General features: G+C 39.1%; 1 protein-coding gene across 1 annotated transcript; it reads right to left on the reverse strand.

The window, feature by feature from the left end:
• Positions 1 to 1,099: 1,099 nt before the first annotated feature.
• LOC118409561 (bromodomain-containing protein 8-like) lies at positions 1,100 to 16,471 on the reverse strand (the record flags this gene model as incomplete). Its single annotated transcript, XM_035810668.1, is given in 19 exon segments — positions 1,100 to 1,812; positions 2,168 to 2,254; positions 3,938 to 4,115; positions 4,972 to 5,124; positions 5,609 to 5,826; positions 6,351 to 6,403; positions 6,786 to 7,011; positions 7,535 to 7,668; positions 8,217 to 8,351; positions 9,590 to 9,779; positions 11,100 to 11,309; positions 12,310 to 12,449; positions 13,591 to 13,623; positions 14,087 to 14,119; positions 14,858 to 14,940; positions 15,377 to 15,457; positions 15,760 to 15,878; positions 16,002 to 16,051; positions 16,396 to 16,471. Coding segments are annotated over 17 exon segments (2,085 nt in total). The 3' UTR covers positions 1,100 to 1,737.
• Between the last annotated feature and the right edge of the window lie 228 nt (positions 16,472 to 16,699).

The following is a 16,699-nucleotide window of genomic DNA, read 5'->3' on the forward strand; positions in this document are numbered from 1 at the left end:
CGGGGCATTAACCCTTTATTAAACGCAGGTCTTAGGACATTGTTAATATGTGTACCTGCGCTTACAGCCCCAAGCCACTGTGACACATTCGATACATTCCTACTATACGACTTTTCTCCCGACTTCTCTCCAACCAAGGTCGGGACTAAGTTGGGAGTTGCCTGAAATACTGTCACAATATCATTTTCGCCCCTGTCATTTTTCAAAATTCATATTCGGATAGTGATGACTTTACGGGCAACCTCGTCGGCCAACTCCCAATCCAGTGGTGACCTTGCTCCATACGAACTCCTGGCCATGGTCTATAGGAGGTATGGAGACCATGGCCGGCTACATTGTACGTGTGACAGAGGCCTTGGCTCAGGTTGTGGGGTCCTCCCACTATTTGTGCACGGCCATGTACATGTTTGCACACCATTTACGCCATGCAAGGTGTGTGGACATCAATACGTGCCATGGTCCCAGTAGTCCAGTTGACTGATGACCTCTCAACGGCTCAGTGCTAATCTTACAAATGTGCTGACATTTTGTCTGATACTTGATTCATGAGACTTACTGGGGCTGACAACTTACATGTAATGTGAACCCAACAATAACTCATCTGTTACCAGTACATGTATACACTGGCCCATAACAATCAAATCTACTACATTTTTGTGTTACGATGTTAATTCACTTTGAACTTTTAAGTCATGCAAAAGATTGTCAAATATTACAGACTACACTGTTCAAATGAAAGTAATGTTTCAGGCCCAGTCAGAAAGTGAAGTTTTGTTTTCTCTCAAAATTTACAAAATCTAAGTCAGTCAATTGAAAGGATATCAAAGATTTCATACTTCTGTGAAATACCCCGGTATCTTTAACTTTTGCAGGGGCCGGATACTATTTTGAACTATAATTCAACATCCGCTTCCCGTCAGTTCACAGTTTTCTGACTAACTTCCTGCCATGCTATCTGCACTCAAATTGCTATAAAAACACAAGGAAACACATACTCTATTTATTAAACAGAACCACCAAAAACAGAACCTCCATACATGGAGTTGTAATGAGACTGACGTAAGCTGTAGTTCTATAGAAAGGACCAGCACGAATAAACTTTACTTTAGAAAATCTGCAGAACAGACACATTTTAATCACATTCATGCATTGTGCTCAAATACTGAACAACAGTACATCTTTTCTTACATAGAAATGCTGAAAATCACCTTTATCATCAGATGTGGATGTCCAATGTGCTATCAAATTGAATGTAATAACTAACACTTTGGACAATGCTAGTTGATGAAGGATGACACCATAATATATTAGCCATTGCTAACATGGATCTGGTGTCTTGAGAAAAAATTGGTCCCAAACACAGTATCTATATATAATACATGTATCCATTGTTATGAAATTTGAAAACCTGTGTACTATCATCCAGTCCTTATCATACCATTTCTGCATGTTCTTTCTTCACACACACATCAGTAGTCAAAGCTAGGACAGTGATTGCTGAATGACTGTTGTGTGGCCAAACTAGGATCTGTTTAACCCTTGATGAAAATGAAGCATTTAAACAACGCATAAAATGTAAGCAAAATTGATGGTTTTGTCTATGAAACTCATTGATGATTTGCTACACCAGCCTGGCCTCTAGTAGAAAAGAGGAGTAGTCTTCCTTGTGGTATATGCAGTAGTGGATCCATTATACACCTTGAGATTATCATACAGTGTAAGCTAAGGGAATGTTCTTCAGGCCAGGTCGTCCGCTCTGCGTCTTTTCTTCCCAGGGCCGCCCTCTTCAGAGGAGCCTCGTCTCTGTTGGTCCTGTGTAGAAGTCAACAAGTTTGTATGCTAGCAGAAATGACAATTTGTTGCAGATTTAAGTCCCTGATAAAATGATCTTAACTGTACAGCTAAGACATAGAGGCCTTCCTTTTAATGTCTAGAAAGCTTTTGCCATTACATCAACACAAAAATACTGCTACAGTGCCTAAAATGCCCCGGCATGCACAATTGGACCCTCATTAAATGTTGGCATGCCAAAATAAAAACAAATGCATCAAAGGGATCTTTAGTTATAGCTGCAAATGCACAAACACAGACAAAATCAGTATACCTTCATAGAAGGCAAAACTTCTTCACAGAGTTAAAAACGTAAATAAAGAACCGAAGAACTGACCTCTGGTCTGCGTGTGGTCTCCCTCAGTCTCAGCTGGGTCTTGCCCGTGTCTGCTGTCTGCACCATGAGCTGAGTGGCCAAGAATTGCTTATGTTGTTTGAATGTAGGAAGAGGACAGAGTCAGTAGGAGGAGGAGCACACCATAGCAAATAATGTTCCCACATTCTCATTAGGAGCTTGTACTTCCCGAGAGTACCCCTTTCCACAAGATGGCGATCACTTAGTGATCAAAATTTCATGGTGATCAAAATTTGACATGGTGATCAAAATTTTATTTGTGACACCCTCCAGAATAGGTACAGGATGTATAAGTATGATTCAAAAGAATGATAAACAAATGAAAAAAATTATTCTTTTTCTGTAATTTCTTGAGCAACCTGTAAAAAGCCTCTGGTGGAAATAAAAGGGCGTTTGAACCACTCTTTTCACATCCTTCTGCACCACCTTCCAATTTCACCCTGCAATCACCAACCAGACTTGTGCCCATGTTTAAGCCGACATCACATTTTTAACGACCATCGACAGAAGGTAGTCAAATTTCAAAATTGCCAGAGTTCAGTATATTTTTTATCTACCGTCACATTGGACAGGGCTCTGTGATCAGTGATCAAGAGGACACTGACCATATTGCTGCTGAAATGAAAGTCTCACAGACACATTGGGTAATTATCCCACTGTGTGATGCCGGCTTTGTTACATGTACATTTTGTATCTCGATTCACGATGTACCAAGCTGACAGGAAAGGAAGAAAATTCACACCACACAAGAGGACACCACGTTCTATGGTTAATGTAATCCACACCACATGACAATAGAAACTTTGTACAACTAACAAATTAGAGTATTGGACTTCTAATATACTGTACCTAAAACACTGGGCCTTTTCCACAAGAGACTGGGAGCACTGAGCGACCTCAGTGCAATCAAAGATTTGACAATTTACAAAATTCACATATTGCTCACAACAAATTTGTTCACATCTTGTGTGTTTTGTTGCCTTTGACATCATTCTTTTTTTCTAAATCTAGCATCATATTCCAATTTTGAAATCAAGAGTTACACAAATCCATTTTCAATTGCAGTATTAAGTGCAGTATCAAGTGGAAAAGTACCAAGTAGCAAATAGTACTGGCCCCTACTGTTTAACACAATAGTTACCATTTTAGCATCTTTCAATTTGAGTCCCATCTTCTCTATGAATATAGTTAATGCATTGGCTACCTACCAAAGCCAAAGCATTCTGTGTGTAGAAACACTCCTCTAAATGCTATTGTAAATTGCAAGATGCAAATACTCAAAAAAAAAAATCTCCTGCACAAAGAATGGTATTGATAAAAGGCTATCAACCCTGTAGCAATCTTGTTCAATCTGGGTAGAATTGCACTGTAAGCTGTAAAGACAGTTGCTTTCCCTAATAATTTTTTTAATGTGTAATTTCCTAAAACATGGATACAGTATGTTTCTCCTATGATAACTTAAGGCCCTTACACAGAATACAAAATCGCTACAAAAGGTTCATAGCTGAAGAAAGTAATAAATCCAGGGTTGTAGCCAGTTGTCCCGACTATTTTGATTCCTATTGAGTGCCCGAGGTGCAACATTCCTAGGGGGGTTCCGTGGGCATGTACCCCCAGAAAATGTTTAAATCTAGACCCTCTGAAATTGCTATTTCCTGCATTTTGAGGTGTAAATTTTACTGGTAGACTAAGCTGTACATGTGCAAATACCTGTGATACGAGACATAGCCATAAAATACAGTTCAACCCTACCTGTATTTGCTGCATGACATCCCTCTGCATCTCCACAGCCATGTGGTACACGTCATGGTCAGAGTTGTTATACATGATGGCGTTTTGGAACATCAGCATGATGTCCCTCTGGAACTCTGCCGTGGTGCGGATCAAACCGGTCTCAATGTTCTTCTTGATTGTTGACAAGTCCATCGGCCTATGACATCATAATGAGATTTATCAGTGACATAATAAATATAAAAGAAGCATATAATTTATCCATTATAGATAGAAATAAAAAATGTATTCCTATGAGATAGAGTACACACTCCACTGCCAATGGACTAGCCTCATACTGTAGTGGCCTGTGTGGCTCAAAAGCTATATATAGAAATTATGGACATACAATGTACATGTACATGTATGCAACAGCCCGATGGACTGAAACAGTGAAAGGTATGGATGATGTTCTTCTTGATTGTTGACAAATCCATTTTCCTATGACATCATCATGAAATTTACATGTGGACATTTCTAACATAATTACAATAATGTTCATTCACACAATAATGGGTGTTTTATCATCCATTAGAATGATTACACTCTTTTGTGAGCATGCCAGTGTCCTATTAAAAATACATGTACATACAACACAGTGTACTCTGTATCACCCAAATGTAGGTTGGATTTACACTATCAGCCATCTGGCAATTTGACCCTCGGGAGGGCTGGGTCCTAAGTATACAATACTGTAAATATTGATTATGCTTGAATCATTTTCTATAAAAAGAAACACACATTTCGATGTGAAATGCATAAGAAGTTTGAAAAAGTTTTGTGCCCGAGACAAAAAAATTGTTGGACAATAACTTTCTATTACTGTCTAAAACCTGCATTCAAATTTTTTTAAAGACTTGCATGTGAAGCACCTTCAAATTCTCCTACAGAAGCTGATGATGATATAAAATTAGAAGCCTGTAAGACAGCATAAAATACAAACCTGAATAGAAGACATGTATAAAATGTTATCACATATGACATAAAAACAGTTACTGTTGACACTGTTTCCCTACCTGAAGACAATGCTGTGATATCCTGGTGCCTGGTCATCAGTTACAGGGTGGAGGAATACGTTGGCATATTTGTGTGATGCGGCAGCTCTCCACACCATCATGATAGCCTTCCGCCAGGCCCGTTCTGCCTTCAGCGTCTCCTGATCATCACTACTGCAATCAAGCAACAACATACACAGACATGTTGAAACAGTGACAGCAGGATTTTATTTCCCTGGTAGGTAGTAACATCAAAGGTACCCTTTCCACTAGATGGGAATTCCTAAATGACTGTACACCAACCAAGTTCAGATATGGGTGACCCTAATTTCATAACTAGGATATGATGCAAGATGTAAAAGTATGATCTAAAAGACAACAAAACATTTCAAAAGACTAGTCTTTATCTATGAAACTGGTTGATTGTTGTCAAATTTTGGTTTCTGAGAGACTGCACCCTCTGGTGGAAAGGGGTGGAAAGTAAAGAGCTACAAAACAAACATCCTCTGAGGCTTTAGCAGCGTGTTAATGAACTTCATCTTACATTCATCCAGCAGGAGATCTTGTTATGGCATGTGTCACCCCAGTTTGACAACTTACAAACTTGAAGTGTTATTGAATGATAAACAATACAGAAAGCTGACAGAGGTGTAGCTACCATTGTGAGAAGGATGCTGGACTGCTGGGGAGAGAGTCTGACTGGAAGGATGCTGCCAGTGGATGTGGTCCTGCTGCGCTGATGCTGGAGTTATCATCGCTGTCCTGCGGCCGCCCATCCTCACTCTCAGAGTACTCCACCTCGCTCCGAGTGTCCTCCTTCCCGGGGTCGCCCGTGTCACTCCCCTCTACTGGGTCCCCCTCACGATCACCTTCATCCTGGGGGGCATGGGGGAAAGGACAGTTTAAAGATTTGGCTCTATCAAACGCAAGAGTTACTTGTACGCCTTGTTTAAGGGGTTAAAATAATGGATGTATAATCATACACTTTTGTGCACACAAAATTGGAGCTGTGAAAAGTGAATTTTGAGCACGTAGGTTATTAATTATGCAAGTCCACATGTAAGAGTTTGATTAATATTACATGACACGTCCTTATTAGTCTGACTCAGTTCTTTTGATCTGTGGTGAATGTGACTAGAAGGCAGAGGATAACTGCAAAAGTACAGACAAACAGACTGACCAAAAACAATGTCTAAGACTTCCTGTCACTCCCAAGTCCAACAACGTCTTCCCATTCACTCACTTCTTACCACTGTCTCTGACAGTATATTCAAATATGTACAGAACAGAAGTTTCATGTACATGCAGTGCTAGTAGTAGTATGCAGATCTTCAACTTTTCCTGTTACTACAGTTAAGAAGTATAGACACAGAACTATGTAGAAATATCAAAGACCTTACCGGCTCTTGCCGTGCCCGAGATCGCGTGCCCCTTCTGGATCCTCTGGGTCGGCCTGTACAAACACAAGGTAAATCTATGATCATTTAAAACAAGAAATAAAAGACCTCATCTCTGCATTAAATATAATTTGAGTTTCTGTGAATGCCTTGTTTCATCAATTTCTGGTGAATTTTTGTCTATGCATTTCTCTGCCTTGGGAACCAACGTTGCACCCATGCCAAGCCAACCTTCCCATCCTGTCTCCTGTCAAACCGTCTTCAACCTCACATCCTGTTATACTGAAATATTCAAATAACTACGGACATACACCAAGACAAACACGCAGACCAAAAAATACTACCAAAGTACGAAAAATTAAGTGACAACCACTGCATCACTAAGTATGAGTCAGTACAACTTGCAAGAATAGTAAAAAGGTGTGTTCTTCAACTGACCTCTCTGACCCTTCTTTTTAACCATACTTTTTGTTTCCTTCACTTCATCTATTTTAGTGGAGGGAGTGGCTTCAGTCTGGGACATGGGCTCTTCCTTCACCCGGACAGCCTCCTCTTGGACAGCTTGTCTGGCTTCTTCCTTGACCCGAGGAGTTGAAGGGGTGGGTGTGACAGATGGAACACCGGAAAGGGCTTGACTTGTTGGCTGGGGCTCTGGCACAGGCTCCTGAAAAAAATGGAATACATGTAGTTGAGTATGGTGAATATAAAACTGTACAGTCACATAGTGACTTGCTCAGCTTAACTTCACATAGGGTGAGAGTTAAATATGTACACTAAAATGTAATCAGTCAACTATATCTGCATGGTGCACCGTGCTGCTATCCACTTCCAATTAGAAGCCACATCTACCCAAAGCACAAATTTGATTTTAGACAAACACAGCTTTTACAGATACACAATGATGTATCAAAATATTTTCACATTAACAATATGGACTTTATAAACTGCTGGCATGTCTTGCAGATATGTTTCCAGGGTGTACATTGTACATGAAGATTATTGACTAGTGTGCACATGTAAATGTTTCTTTTTTTTTTCAGTTTAACGAACCCATTCGTCTGGAGCAACCACTCCTCGCCAAAGTATCTTTCCCCAGTCCTTGAGTGGATGTTGAGACCAGGCTTGACTCTGTATAGAGTAAGTATCTACACAGATAAATATCGTCTGCTCTATAGTATTTAGCTTACCTGTTTGACCTTAGCTTGCTGCTGTGCTGTGACAGGGATGGACACCACCGGGGCTTGTTGTCTGGTAGCAGGAGGTGTCTTGGTCATTACCTGCACTGGTTGGCTGGTGGGGCTTTGTAGAGTCGAGACCATCTCTGAATTTAGAAAGAGTAAAGATTACAGACCTACAGGTAGATTGGACTGAAGAGCTTAATCTTTAAAGGCCTGAAGTTGACTTTTGTTCTGTATGTGATTTTCACAAGTCCTCAACAATTAACTGTCCTGATATACACAGGTCTACTTGTAGACTAACGGATAAGTAACATACATGAAAATGCACCTGAACAATATTGTTCATTTATTCTTCATTCATTTCAAAAATCTGTTTTACATAGCCAGGGTAAAATGGCACTACCTTGCTGTTTCACTAGAAAAAACAACTAGAGGCATAGATATACATGTACACAAAACTTGGCTTATCAGTTGCTTAATAAACAATAATAAACACATTTGTGTGTGTGTTTGCTTGAAAGGCTACATTTATCACCTGAAACGTGGTTCACTTGATATAAGATGAGAGGGGAAACAGTTGCATAGTTTGTACTCTACAATACATGCACCAGTAGGATACTACATCTACGAGTGAAGAAAAGCTCAATATGAGTCAGGCACTATGTTAGAATGATGAGACACCACTCCCTACCTTGGGGATGCCCATGAGAGGGTGACTGAGGAGGAGGGGAGAGGGGGTTGGGAGAGGGTAAAGGAGGCTGGCTGCCTTTCTGATGATGTGCAGCGGATGAAGTCTTATTAAGTAATCTGGAGAGGGTGGGAGCCCCTGTAGTGTGAAAATGGAACCCAATTCAGACTCACTGTCAGTAACATTGGTGGGAAAGATACGGACTGTAAATTCATCTACTTTTGTGGTAGTCTAAATTTCATACTTCTAGATGATATAGTTACACATGTTAAGATGTCAAATTTCGAATTTCCAGAACAGGTACTGCCATGATGACAATTTCTACAACCTGAGCATACGAGCGATCGCTGTTGTTGTTTATATCCGGCGTATTTGATGGCTGGTGCCTACCAGGACGTCAGTAGATTGAATTAAAAATTGATATTTAAATTAGCAGATAAAATTACTGGTTAATATGTAAATCAATATTTTGCCAAACACCTGCTTTTTGCCTACCACTACGTCACCATGACATCATCGCGATCACTTGTATGGTTTTTACCAAGTCAAGTCAACAATTCATTTTTCAATTCAAGAATTCATTTTTCAACGTAAGAGCAAGACAAAGTTTTTACAGTGAATTCTAGTAGGAGAATACATGTAATAAGAATTATTGTCAATTTTGGGTCAGCAATAAAATTGATTGAGTAGGCACAGTGCGAATCCTAGGTGCAAGCACAACTAGAGAAAAATCTACAGTCAGCATTAGTAAAGGATTTTGTGGAGGGGGGGGGGGAGAAAATGTCATGATACAAAACAAAGTATCTGAATTACTCAAAATTGAATTCAACTTAAGATAAAGTGAAATGTTTTAGCTTCCTTGCAAAGGAATTTGTGAACTTTAGTTTGAAATTTATCAGATTGTTTCTTGTGGGACAATATAGACAATTTTACTCATGCATATACTCATGCGTTTACTGCATGTGTAAAGCATGCTGTTAGATTGCAAAGTTCACAAAATAATATTGTAACACATACATGTAACAGACATTCACATTGTCACAATTTTGTAGTAAAAAGGTAATAAAAAAAAAGTACAGTCACATAAGACCACTGAAGTGTACACGTCTCAAGATTTATTATTGTAGTAGTTGTCTAGCTTAAAGGATTCTAGTGTGTTAGACTGATAGAGCTACATGTACATTGTCAATACTACATGAAAAAGTCATTGTGAATGTAGTTTGGAAGATTACAAATTTGAATTCTACAGGGTTATCTGTATTATAATTAGTGTAAATATCAGAGCTGATTGATTAAAATTCAGATACATAATGTACATGTACATGTATGTCTGTGTGACTGTTTATGTCTTTCATTGAAGGACAATGCATGCGCACCTGCAGAAGGTGAGCTGGGCACAGCTGTAGCAGCTGGAGCCACCTGGCCCTGCCCCACTGCAGCTGCTGGGCTCTGGAGCGGGGCTGCCATGACCCCTGACCCTTCCAGCAGGGCATGCTGGGAGGTTGGTGCTGATGGTGGAATGGTAAGAGGAGGGAGAGGCTGTGGCACAGAAGAATGGTCATGTTCCTGTGGGTGAAATATGGAATCTGTTAATGATAGATAAAATACATATATATACTACATGTATGTGGTAGGTACGGTATGGTACAGTACAGAACACAATCCCCTATCACCACCCACCTCAGTAAAAAGGTAGAAATACATGTACAAAAAAAAACATTCAAATTCAAATATTGCACCACTCTACCAATGGCCAAGTTGACAATTCCTAATCCTATGCCATCATTGGTTCAACTGCTAATTCTGATGGACAGTCTAGTAGATCTATTAGTTTGGTCTATTATTCTGAATGTGAATAACATGTTCAATGGAATATTTTAGTCTTGATACAGTTAAGGGAGACTTGACTATGAGAACAAATTTGGGGACCAGAGATGTCTTGACACAACAGGGCTCTAAATTCAGTTTTAGAAATAAGTTCACTGGTGCATCCAGGCTGAAAATTTAGGTGCATTATACTTATAGTGTAAAATATAGTAGCAGAATGTCAGCAAAAATTAACCATGTTACTTTTGTTCTGTTCAGAGCTTAGATATGGAATTCCATTGCTTTCCTTCAGAATTTAAAAGGTTTTTAAAATTTTTCTGGGATTTGAATGTCAAGAAAAGTATCCTGGATAAACATTCAACTTGGTCTTCCACAATGCTTAAGCTCAGCTATGTCCACTCAAGAACTGAATGTTTGGTACCAAGAAGATTTTACAGAGATAGAATGGTGAGGAAAACAGTATGTGTTACTCACAGGCAGAACAACAGGATGAGTCAAGGTAACAGGTATGTTACAGATACAGTGTCCTCTGATTGGTTCATCTGCTGATTAAGTTTTCTCAGATTGGTTCATACCTTGAAGACTTCATGAAAGTTTTTGCTGATTGGTTCATCTGCTGGTATATTTTTCTCTAATTGGTTCATGTGCTAATAAAGGTTTTCACTGTTGATACAAGTTTTCTTTGATTGGGTACACTGTTGATAAAGTTCTCTCTGATTGGTTCAACTGTTGATGAAGTTCTCTCTGATTGGTTCATCTGCTGATGATAACCTCTTCATACATGTAGTCTCACTCAATCACTCACTCACTGCACAACTTATTGTCTCCTATTCCTGAGGTTAGAGGGTTTGACCTACAAGTTCACAAACCTTTAGTACCATTATTGTTTTAACCTGTACAATGAAAAATGTAGTGGTAAAGGAGAAGACCTCATAATTGTTAGAACAAGAGAGCTGCATTACAAGCAAGGCAAGAAGGTGATGCGGGGAGCCATGTGCTGAAGGGTTAAACTCATGGAAAACAATAAAAGATCACAAAGGGACGCTCAGACAGACTGACCAGGGGAGCTTGGGTAAGGCCCTGTTGCGCCAGCTCTTGGTGTTTCGTTTTCAGGAGGGACGAAAGAAGTGGCGACGGAGGCGGCTGTTTCTGGTACGACGTCAATTTGGTGGGCGTCTGGGCCGGGCTTCGTGCGTCTTGCTGTTGTGGGGGCAGGTTTGGGGAGGGGAGGGGTGATGGGAGGGGGGCGGGGCCAGCGGGAGGTTCTCCCTATGTGGCAGAAGGTGGTACATGCAAAGGAAAAGAAAAGAATAGAATGAATGAATGAGCATGAAGAAATGCAAGCCAAACTCTAATCAAAAATTAGGTGCACAATGAAAGATTTGGTGGTATATGTGAGCAGTCCTTGCATGGTTAGTACTAGTAGGCATACGTGTATATGAATGTTACTTCCTGTCAAATGTAATCATTACAACCTTGGCACTTCAACACCAGAACAACCCTGGCACTTGTAAGCTGCTTTGAAGAATATACAGCAAACATACTAAAGATGAAAAATAATAACTTGGGCCTTGCTGAGAAAGGGTCAGTGTTACCAAGAAGCTGACACTTAGCATTAGTTGACACCAAACACACCATGATAGATTATCAACAAGGGGTGAATGCAAAAACATGTGCATGGTAACATAACATAGGCTACATAGCGCATACATGCAAAGACACTGAATCAGCAATTTCGTAGAAGTACATGAAACTTTAAAATCTACACGTAAACGTTCAGAACTAATACTAGAAAACTACAGATACTTCTTGTCTGCTTGCTTTTCTCTGTTGAAGCCTGAGGAGCAAACACATGAATTTTTGCTTGATAAAAAACGTACCAATAACATCAAGAACCATTTGGGCATATATATCGATTCACATTATCTAAAAGTGTTTGCCCCATTCCTGATGCCTGTGTTTTACTTGTTTACTGATCCAACTGTCACAAGAAAATAACATCAAAGATCAAGGCCAAATTTTTTTCACAGTGCTATTCAAAGGGAAACTCTGAAAGGTAAACTTACAGTAACACTAAACACACCATAGTTGTTTGTTTTTCACATTATCTTCAGCTTCTTTGAAGTTTGAACCATCAGACAATTGATCTTTAATACACAGGCAGGTGTCTTAGCCAAAATACATGTATGTTATTGCTGACATAGTCATGTACTCTAATGTACATGTACATGAGAGTGAGAAATGACTTAAACCATATATTAACACTGACCTCAACAGTTTCAGGTGCAGCATCAGCTGTCCCTTCATGTGCAGCTGCAGAGCTAGCAGCTGCGGCTGGCAGCTGGAGATGTGGTAGGTGCTGAGGGGCCTGCTGCCTGACTTGGTGCATTGGTCTCTTACCCTTTTGTCCTACAGAAAGACAAGAGTAACTGTTGTACATATAAAGTAAAGTGACTGCTACTGACCAGATCCTTACCATTCTCCTTGTCTAACCCTGACTGTAACCAATAAAACTTTGGTGGCAAAGGGCTATTTCAGCAAGAAGGTAAATACAGTGTAATGAAGTTGTAATACAAAGAAGATATATAACCAAGGATTTCAGAAACACTTTATAGACTTACAAAATGTTAATTTTACCTCTTTTGCTTTGGCCAAAATCTCTGGATGTCTGTCAGTACAAGCAGCAATTCTACACATACAGATTCGGATTTGTGTTTTTAAATGCTAAAATATTTGCTTAAACGAAACACTATGTTACATATAACTTTTCAACTGTGAAACATATATGCAGAGTCCTCCCCAGAGCATGGAATTTGGAGGCCCTCCACTATACTCCTAGCCCAGCTCCACTATACTACTTTTGAAATTTAGTGTGTTTCTTCCCTATTTTCTTGGTTAGTTTTGCTAAAATTAATGAAAATTCACAGATTTTTGTGCCAAGAGGCATCATTTTTCCAGTGGGCATTGTCTGCAACAAGAAAGCTTCTGAAAAAAGCTGGCCGGTGCGTATTTTGGAAAAAGCCTGGATGTTAAACAAAATCACACGAAAAAAAGAGTTTTTAAACATCGAATTACTGAATTGGTCTTTCTTCTATTAAAAAAAAACACTACATGAGATTAGTCTAACAAAGAAAAAAAATTTTAGCAAGTGGGGTTGGAACCCACGATCTACGGCTGCCTGGCTAAAAGCCTGACGGCTGGAGAAGCAAACTGCTTTAATAGGTACCGTGCTGTAGACCGCTCGGCCACGCTGGCTCGATTACACAGTAGGGCGTATAGAAGGGCTATTAGAAGTGTTTGGTTCAATTGACCGACCCATGCATACATCCATGCAAAATGCATGCATCCATTGAAACCAAACGTCTCTCATTCATATAAATCCTGAGTTTCAAATCAATCCAATAATATCAAGTAACATTTTGCTCCCATACAAAACAATTATGCAATAAAAATATGGTCTGTAATAATATCAATATAAGGAATATAGATATAGAAGGAAAAGGAGTAGATGAGTTACAAGGAAAGGGAAGAAAGAAAAAGTATGACATACCAGTTGTAAATTCTGAAGACTGATGTAAGTGTCCTTACAGATATAAGAATAAGGAAAAGAGAAGATATGTGAAATGTTATACAATATACCAAATACATGTACATGCATAATATACCTTTACAGAGCTATTTTCCCTTTCATAAGAATGAGGTAAATGACATATTTCTGATGGGTAAAAAAGAAGTAGTTAATCATCCATTTAAACCAGGGCTGTCTTCAGACCCATCCCTCTTTTGCAGGGAGGGGATTTGCTTGTTGGGATGGTAAAAATGACATGAACATTCCTTTTTGTGAGACAAAAATGAGATTCAAAAACAAAAGTTAAGAACATTGTCTTTCAAGTTTCAATTACATAAATTTCATTCTTTCCCTTGCAATGTCACTGCAATGAATGCCTTCCAAGCGCTGTGATAAAAAAGTGATTGGAGCATTGAAAACTCAAAACGGGTGACAGCCTAGATCTAAACTATGACAAGAAATATATACTAACACCTACCCGCGGTTACCTCAGGTATACAGAAGACGGGTCCTTTATCATGAGCAGGTTAAGAAAGAAAGAAAAATGAACTAATGTTTAGATGAGATTGTTACATATCATAACATTCTCAGACTACATCTCTGTACATCTTTACATATCAAATTGCTAGCACCATCTTCTACACGTATACAATAGGATATCAGCGTGCAAAATACACACTTGCACACTTGCACATTGCAACTACTTTTTGCTTGGTGCAACTGACTTCTAAACTCAAGTTGCACAGGGTGCAATTTAGATTTTGAGCCTCAGAACTTGATTTTGTTGTCAATGTACTTGATTTTTAGTTTGAAACAAACATGCTTATAAGTAACATGATAGTAAAAGGTTATGTATTGTACCTTTTTTTCCAGAAATTAGTAAATTGTGCAACTTGAAATTCAGTTGTGCAACCTAGTTTTTGCCCCAGGTTGCACGCTGTGCAACCCGGCTCAGAAAAGTATTTTGTACACTGGATATCCAAACCTAAAACAGCTTTGAGAATCAGACCAGGATTCAGATGTAAGCAAGGTTTAAACCCTTGGTGTAAGCCAGTTCATGTGCAGCAAGGTACAATGTGAGCAGGTCCATAACCATGTTCAATACATGTCCAGAAGTGTTTTCTTTATGTCTCAGGGGCCTTCAACTTTGACATGTTATCCTTAAAGCATCTACCTGTGCATGTGCAACTGGAACCATGCTCCTCCTTACCAGTACCTGTATCAGTATGACTGATCTACACTGTAGTACCTTGTGTGGCTGCCTTGGCTGCCTCTGCTTCCTCCTGTGCCCTACGCTGAGCCTCCAGGGCCTCTTCTGAAGCTTTCTTTTTCCTGCACATATGGAAAAACACCATGTGTGTATGTTACAGTAGTAATTTTGTGGTAGAATGAAAAGGGAGATTTTTGTGATGTTCTAAGTTTGCTGTTGGAACAATTCTGTAGCACAGCAGTAACATATCTGAAATGCATATTTGAGGTGTCATGGATTGGAGGTCGAAAAATAAAATCACAACAAATGTTTCATCATTAATAGTAATTTGTGGGCTCATATCATGCTTTCTATGTTAATTCTATACATTTAACTTACATTTTTATTTTTTTAAATCTGAAGGTTGGTACATATGACATGGTCATCTATCAATATACATAGCTTACATAAATATATGTTATGTGATTAAAACCATAACATGTAGTATCATCAAAATGCAATTTAACAATTCTGTAGGGGCTAAGAACTAACATAATATTTCATTTTTTCATTACTTACGCCTGGATTTCGTTCCACATGTCCTTGAGCTGATGATCAAGCTCTCCACTCTTCACTTTGATTAGCTCTGCCTTCAGACGCCTGGAGAAATATACCATGGAATTGTGAGACCGTGTATACCTTCTGAAAATGTGTAAAAGTAGCTAAAAAAGAAACAAACAGGCAATGACTGTCTGAGTTTTGATGGAGTGACAACACTGATGAAAAGATACATTTACAACATAAGGTAACTAAGCCAGCCATCTCTTCAACCTACAGTGTTAACCCACTAGACAGAGGAGCCAAGCAGTCTGCTATCAAGACACATCTGAGTGTGGAATCTAGTGAGTGTGACTGAATTTGTTTCAGTCATGCTGACATAATGATTACTACATGTGGCTTACCTGTAGTTTTGTTGGTCTATTCTCACCAGTCTCTTCAGCTCTTCTATTCTCTCCATAGTTAACTTCCGGCAATCATCTCACAGTGAGACTCCACCTCACCCTGGTTACCTCGCTTCCTCCTGTATCATGTGTTAAGAGATCAAATTCATTTTATGAGACAGGACTGTGATTATGTGATAATCCAGATTATGAATGGACAAAAATTGACTGTACAAATAACTGTAACTAAGAATGCTACTAACTTTGGTGCCTCCACTTGTTCCAGTAGGGTAGAATATTGAGATGCACAGTTCTGTACAAAAAATGAGAAAATATGAACACAAAACATTGTCACTATACTGATTTCATTCTACATATAATTTTCCTCATGGTTTGAATATCTCTCTCTGTCAGTCAGTCTGCCAGTCAGACTATGACAAACTACGCAAGAACTTAACAACAAAAGATATACATTGTCAAAAACTATATACAATATATAATCTCAATGGCACCAATCTGTATGAAATGCCAAGTTGAGTTTATACGACCATATTAACTGTCATTCTAGAAGAATGATTTTTGTTTTGAGATTTTGTTTCAAACATATTTACTGCTGCTATGCATAAAATGATAAGTTTCTGTCCCTTTTGCACCTACCTTCTGGGAATAGAAGTCTGGTGGTCTCTGTAGACCAGGTTCTGCTAAAGGCTTCACTGCCCTGCTTACAGAAACCCTGGGAAATGTGTTTAGTTTGCATCTATTCATTGGACATACAATTGTACAATATACAACTGATTTTTGCTGCCAACTGTCTACATTGTCCTAGGTAGTACTGTTTACCTTGAAAGATACCAGGTAGTTTTATTTTCCAGTTTTAACACATGCATGCTTCTTTACAGCAAAATTAATCACTGCAAATGGTTATTTTTGCGCTTCAATACTGTTCAACCACACAGTGCCA

Source organism: Branchiostoma floridae, chromosome 2, assembly GCF_000003815.2.
Source record: "Branchiostoma floridae strain S238N-H82 chromosome 2, Bfl_VNyyK, whole genome shotgun sequence".
NCBI classification, from domain to species: Eukaryota; Metazoa; Chordata; class Leptocardii; order Amphioxiformes; family Branchiostomatidae; genus Branchiostoma; species Branchiostoma floridae.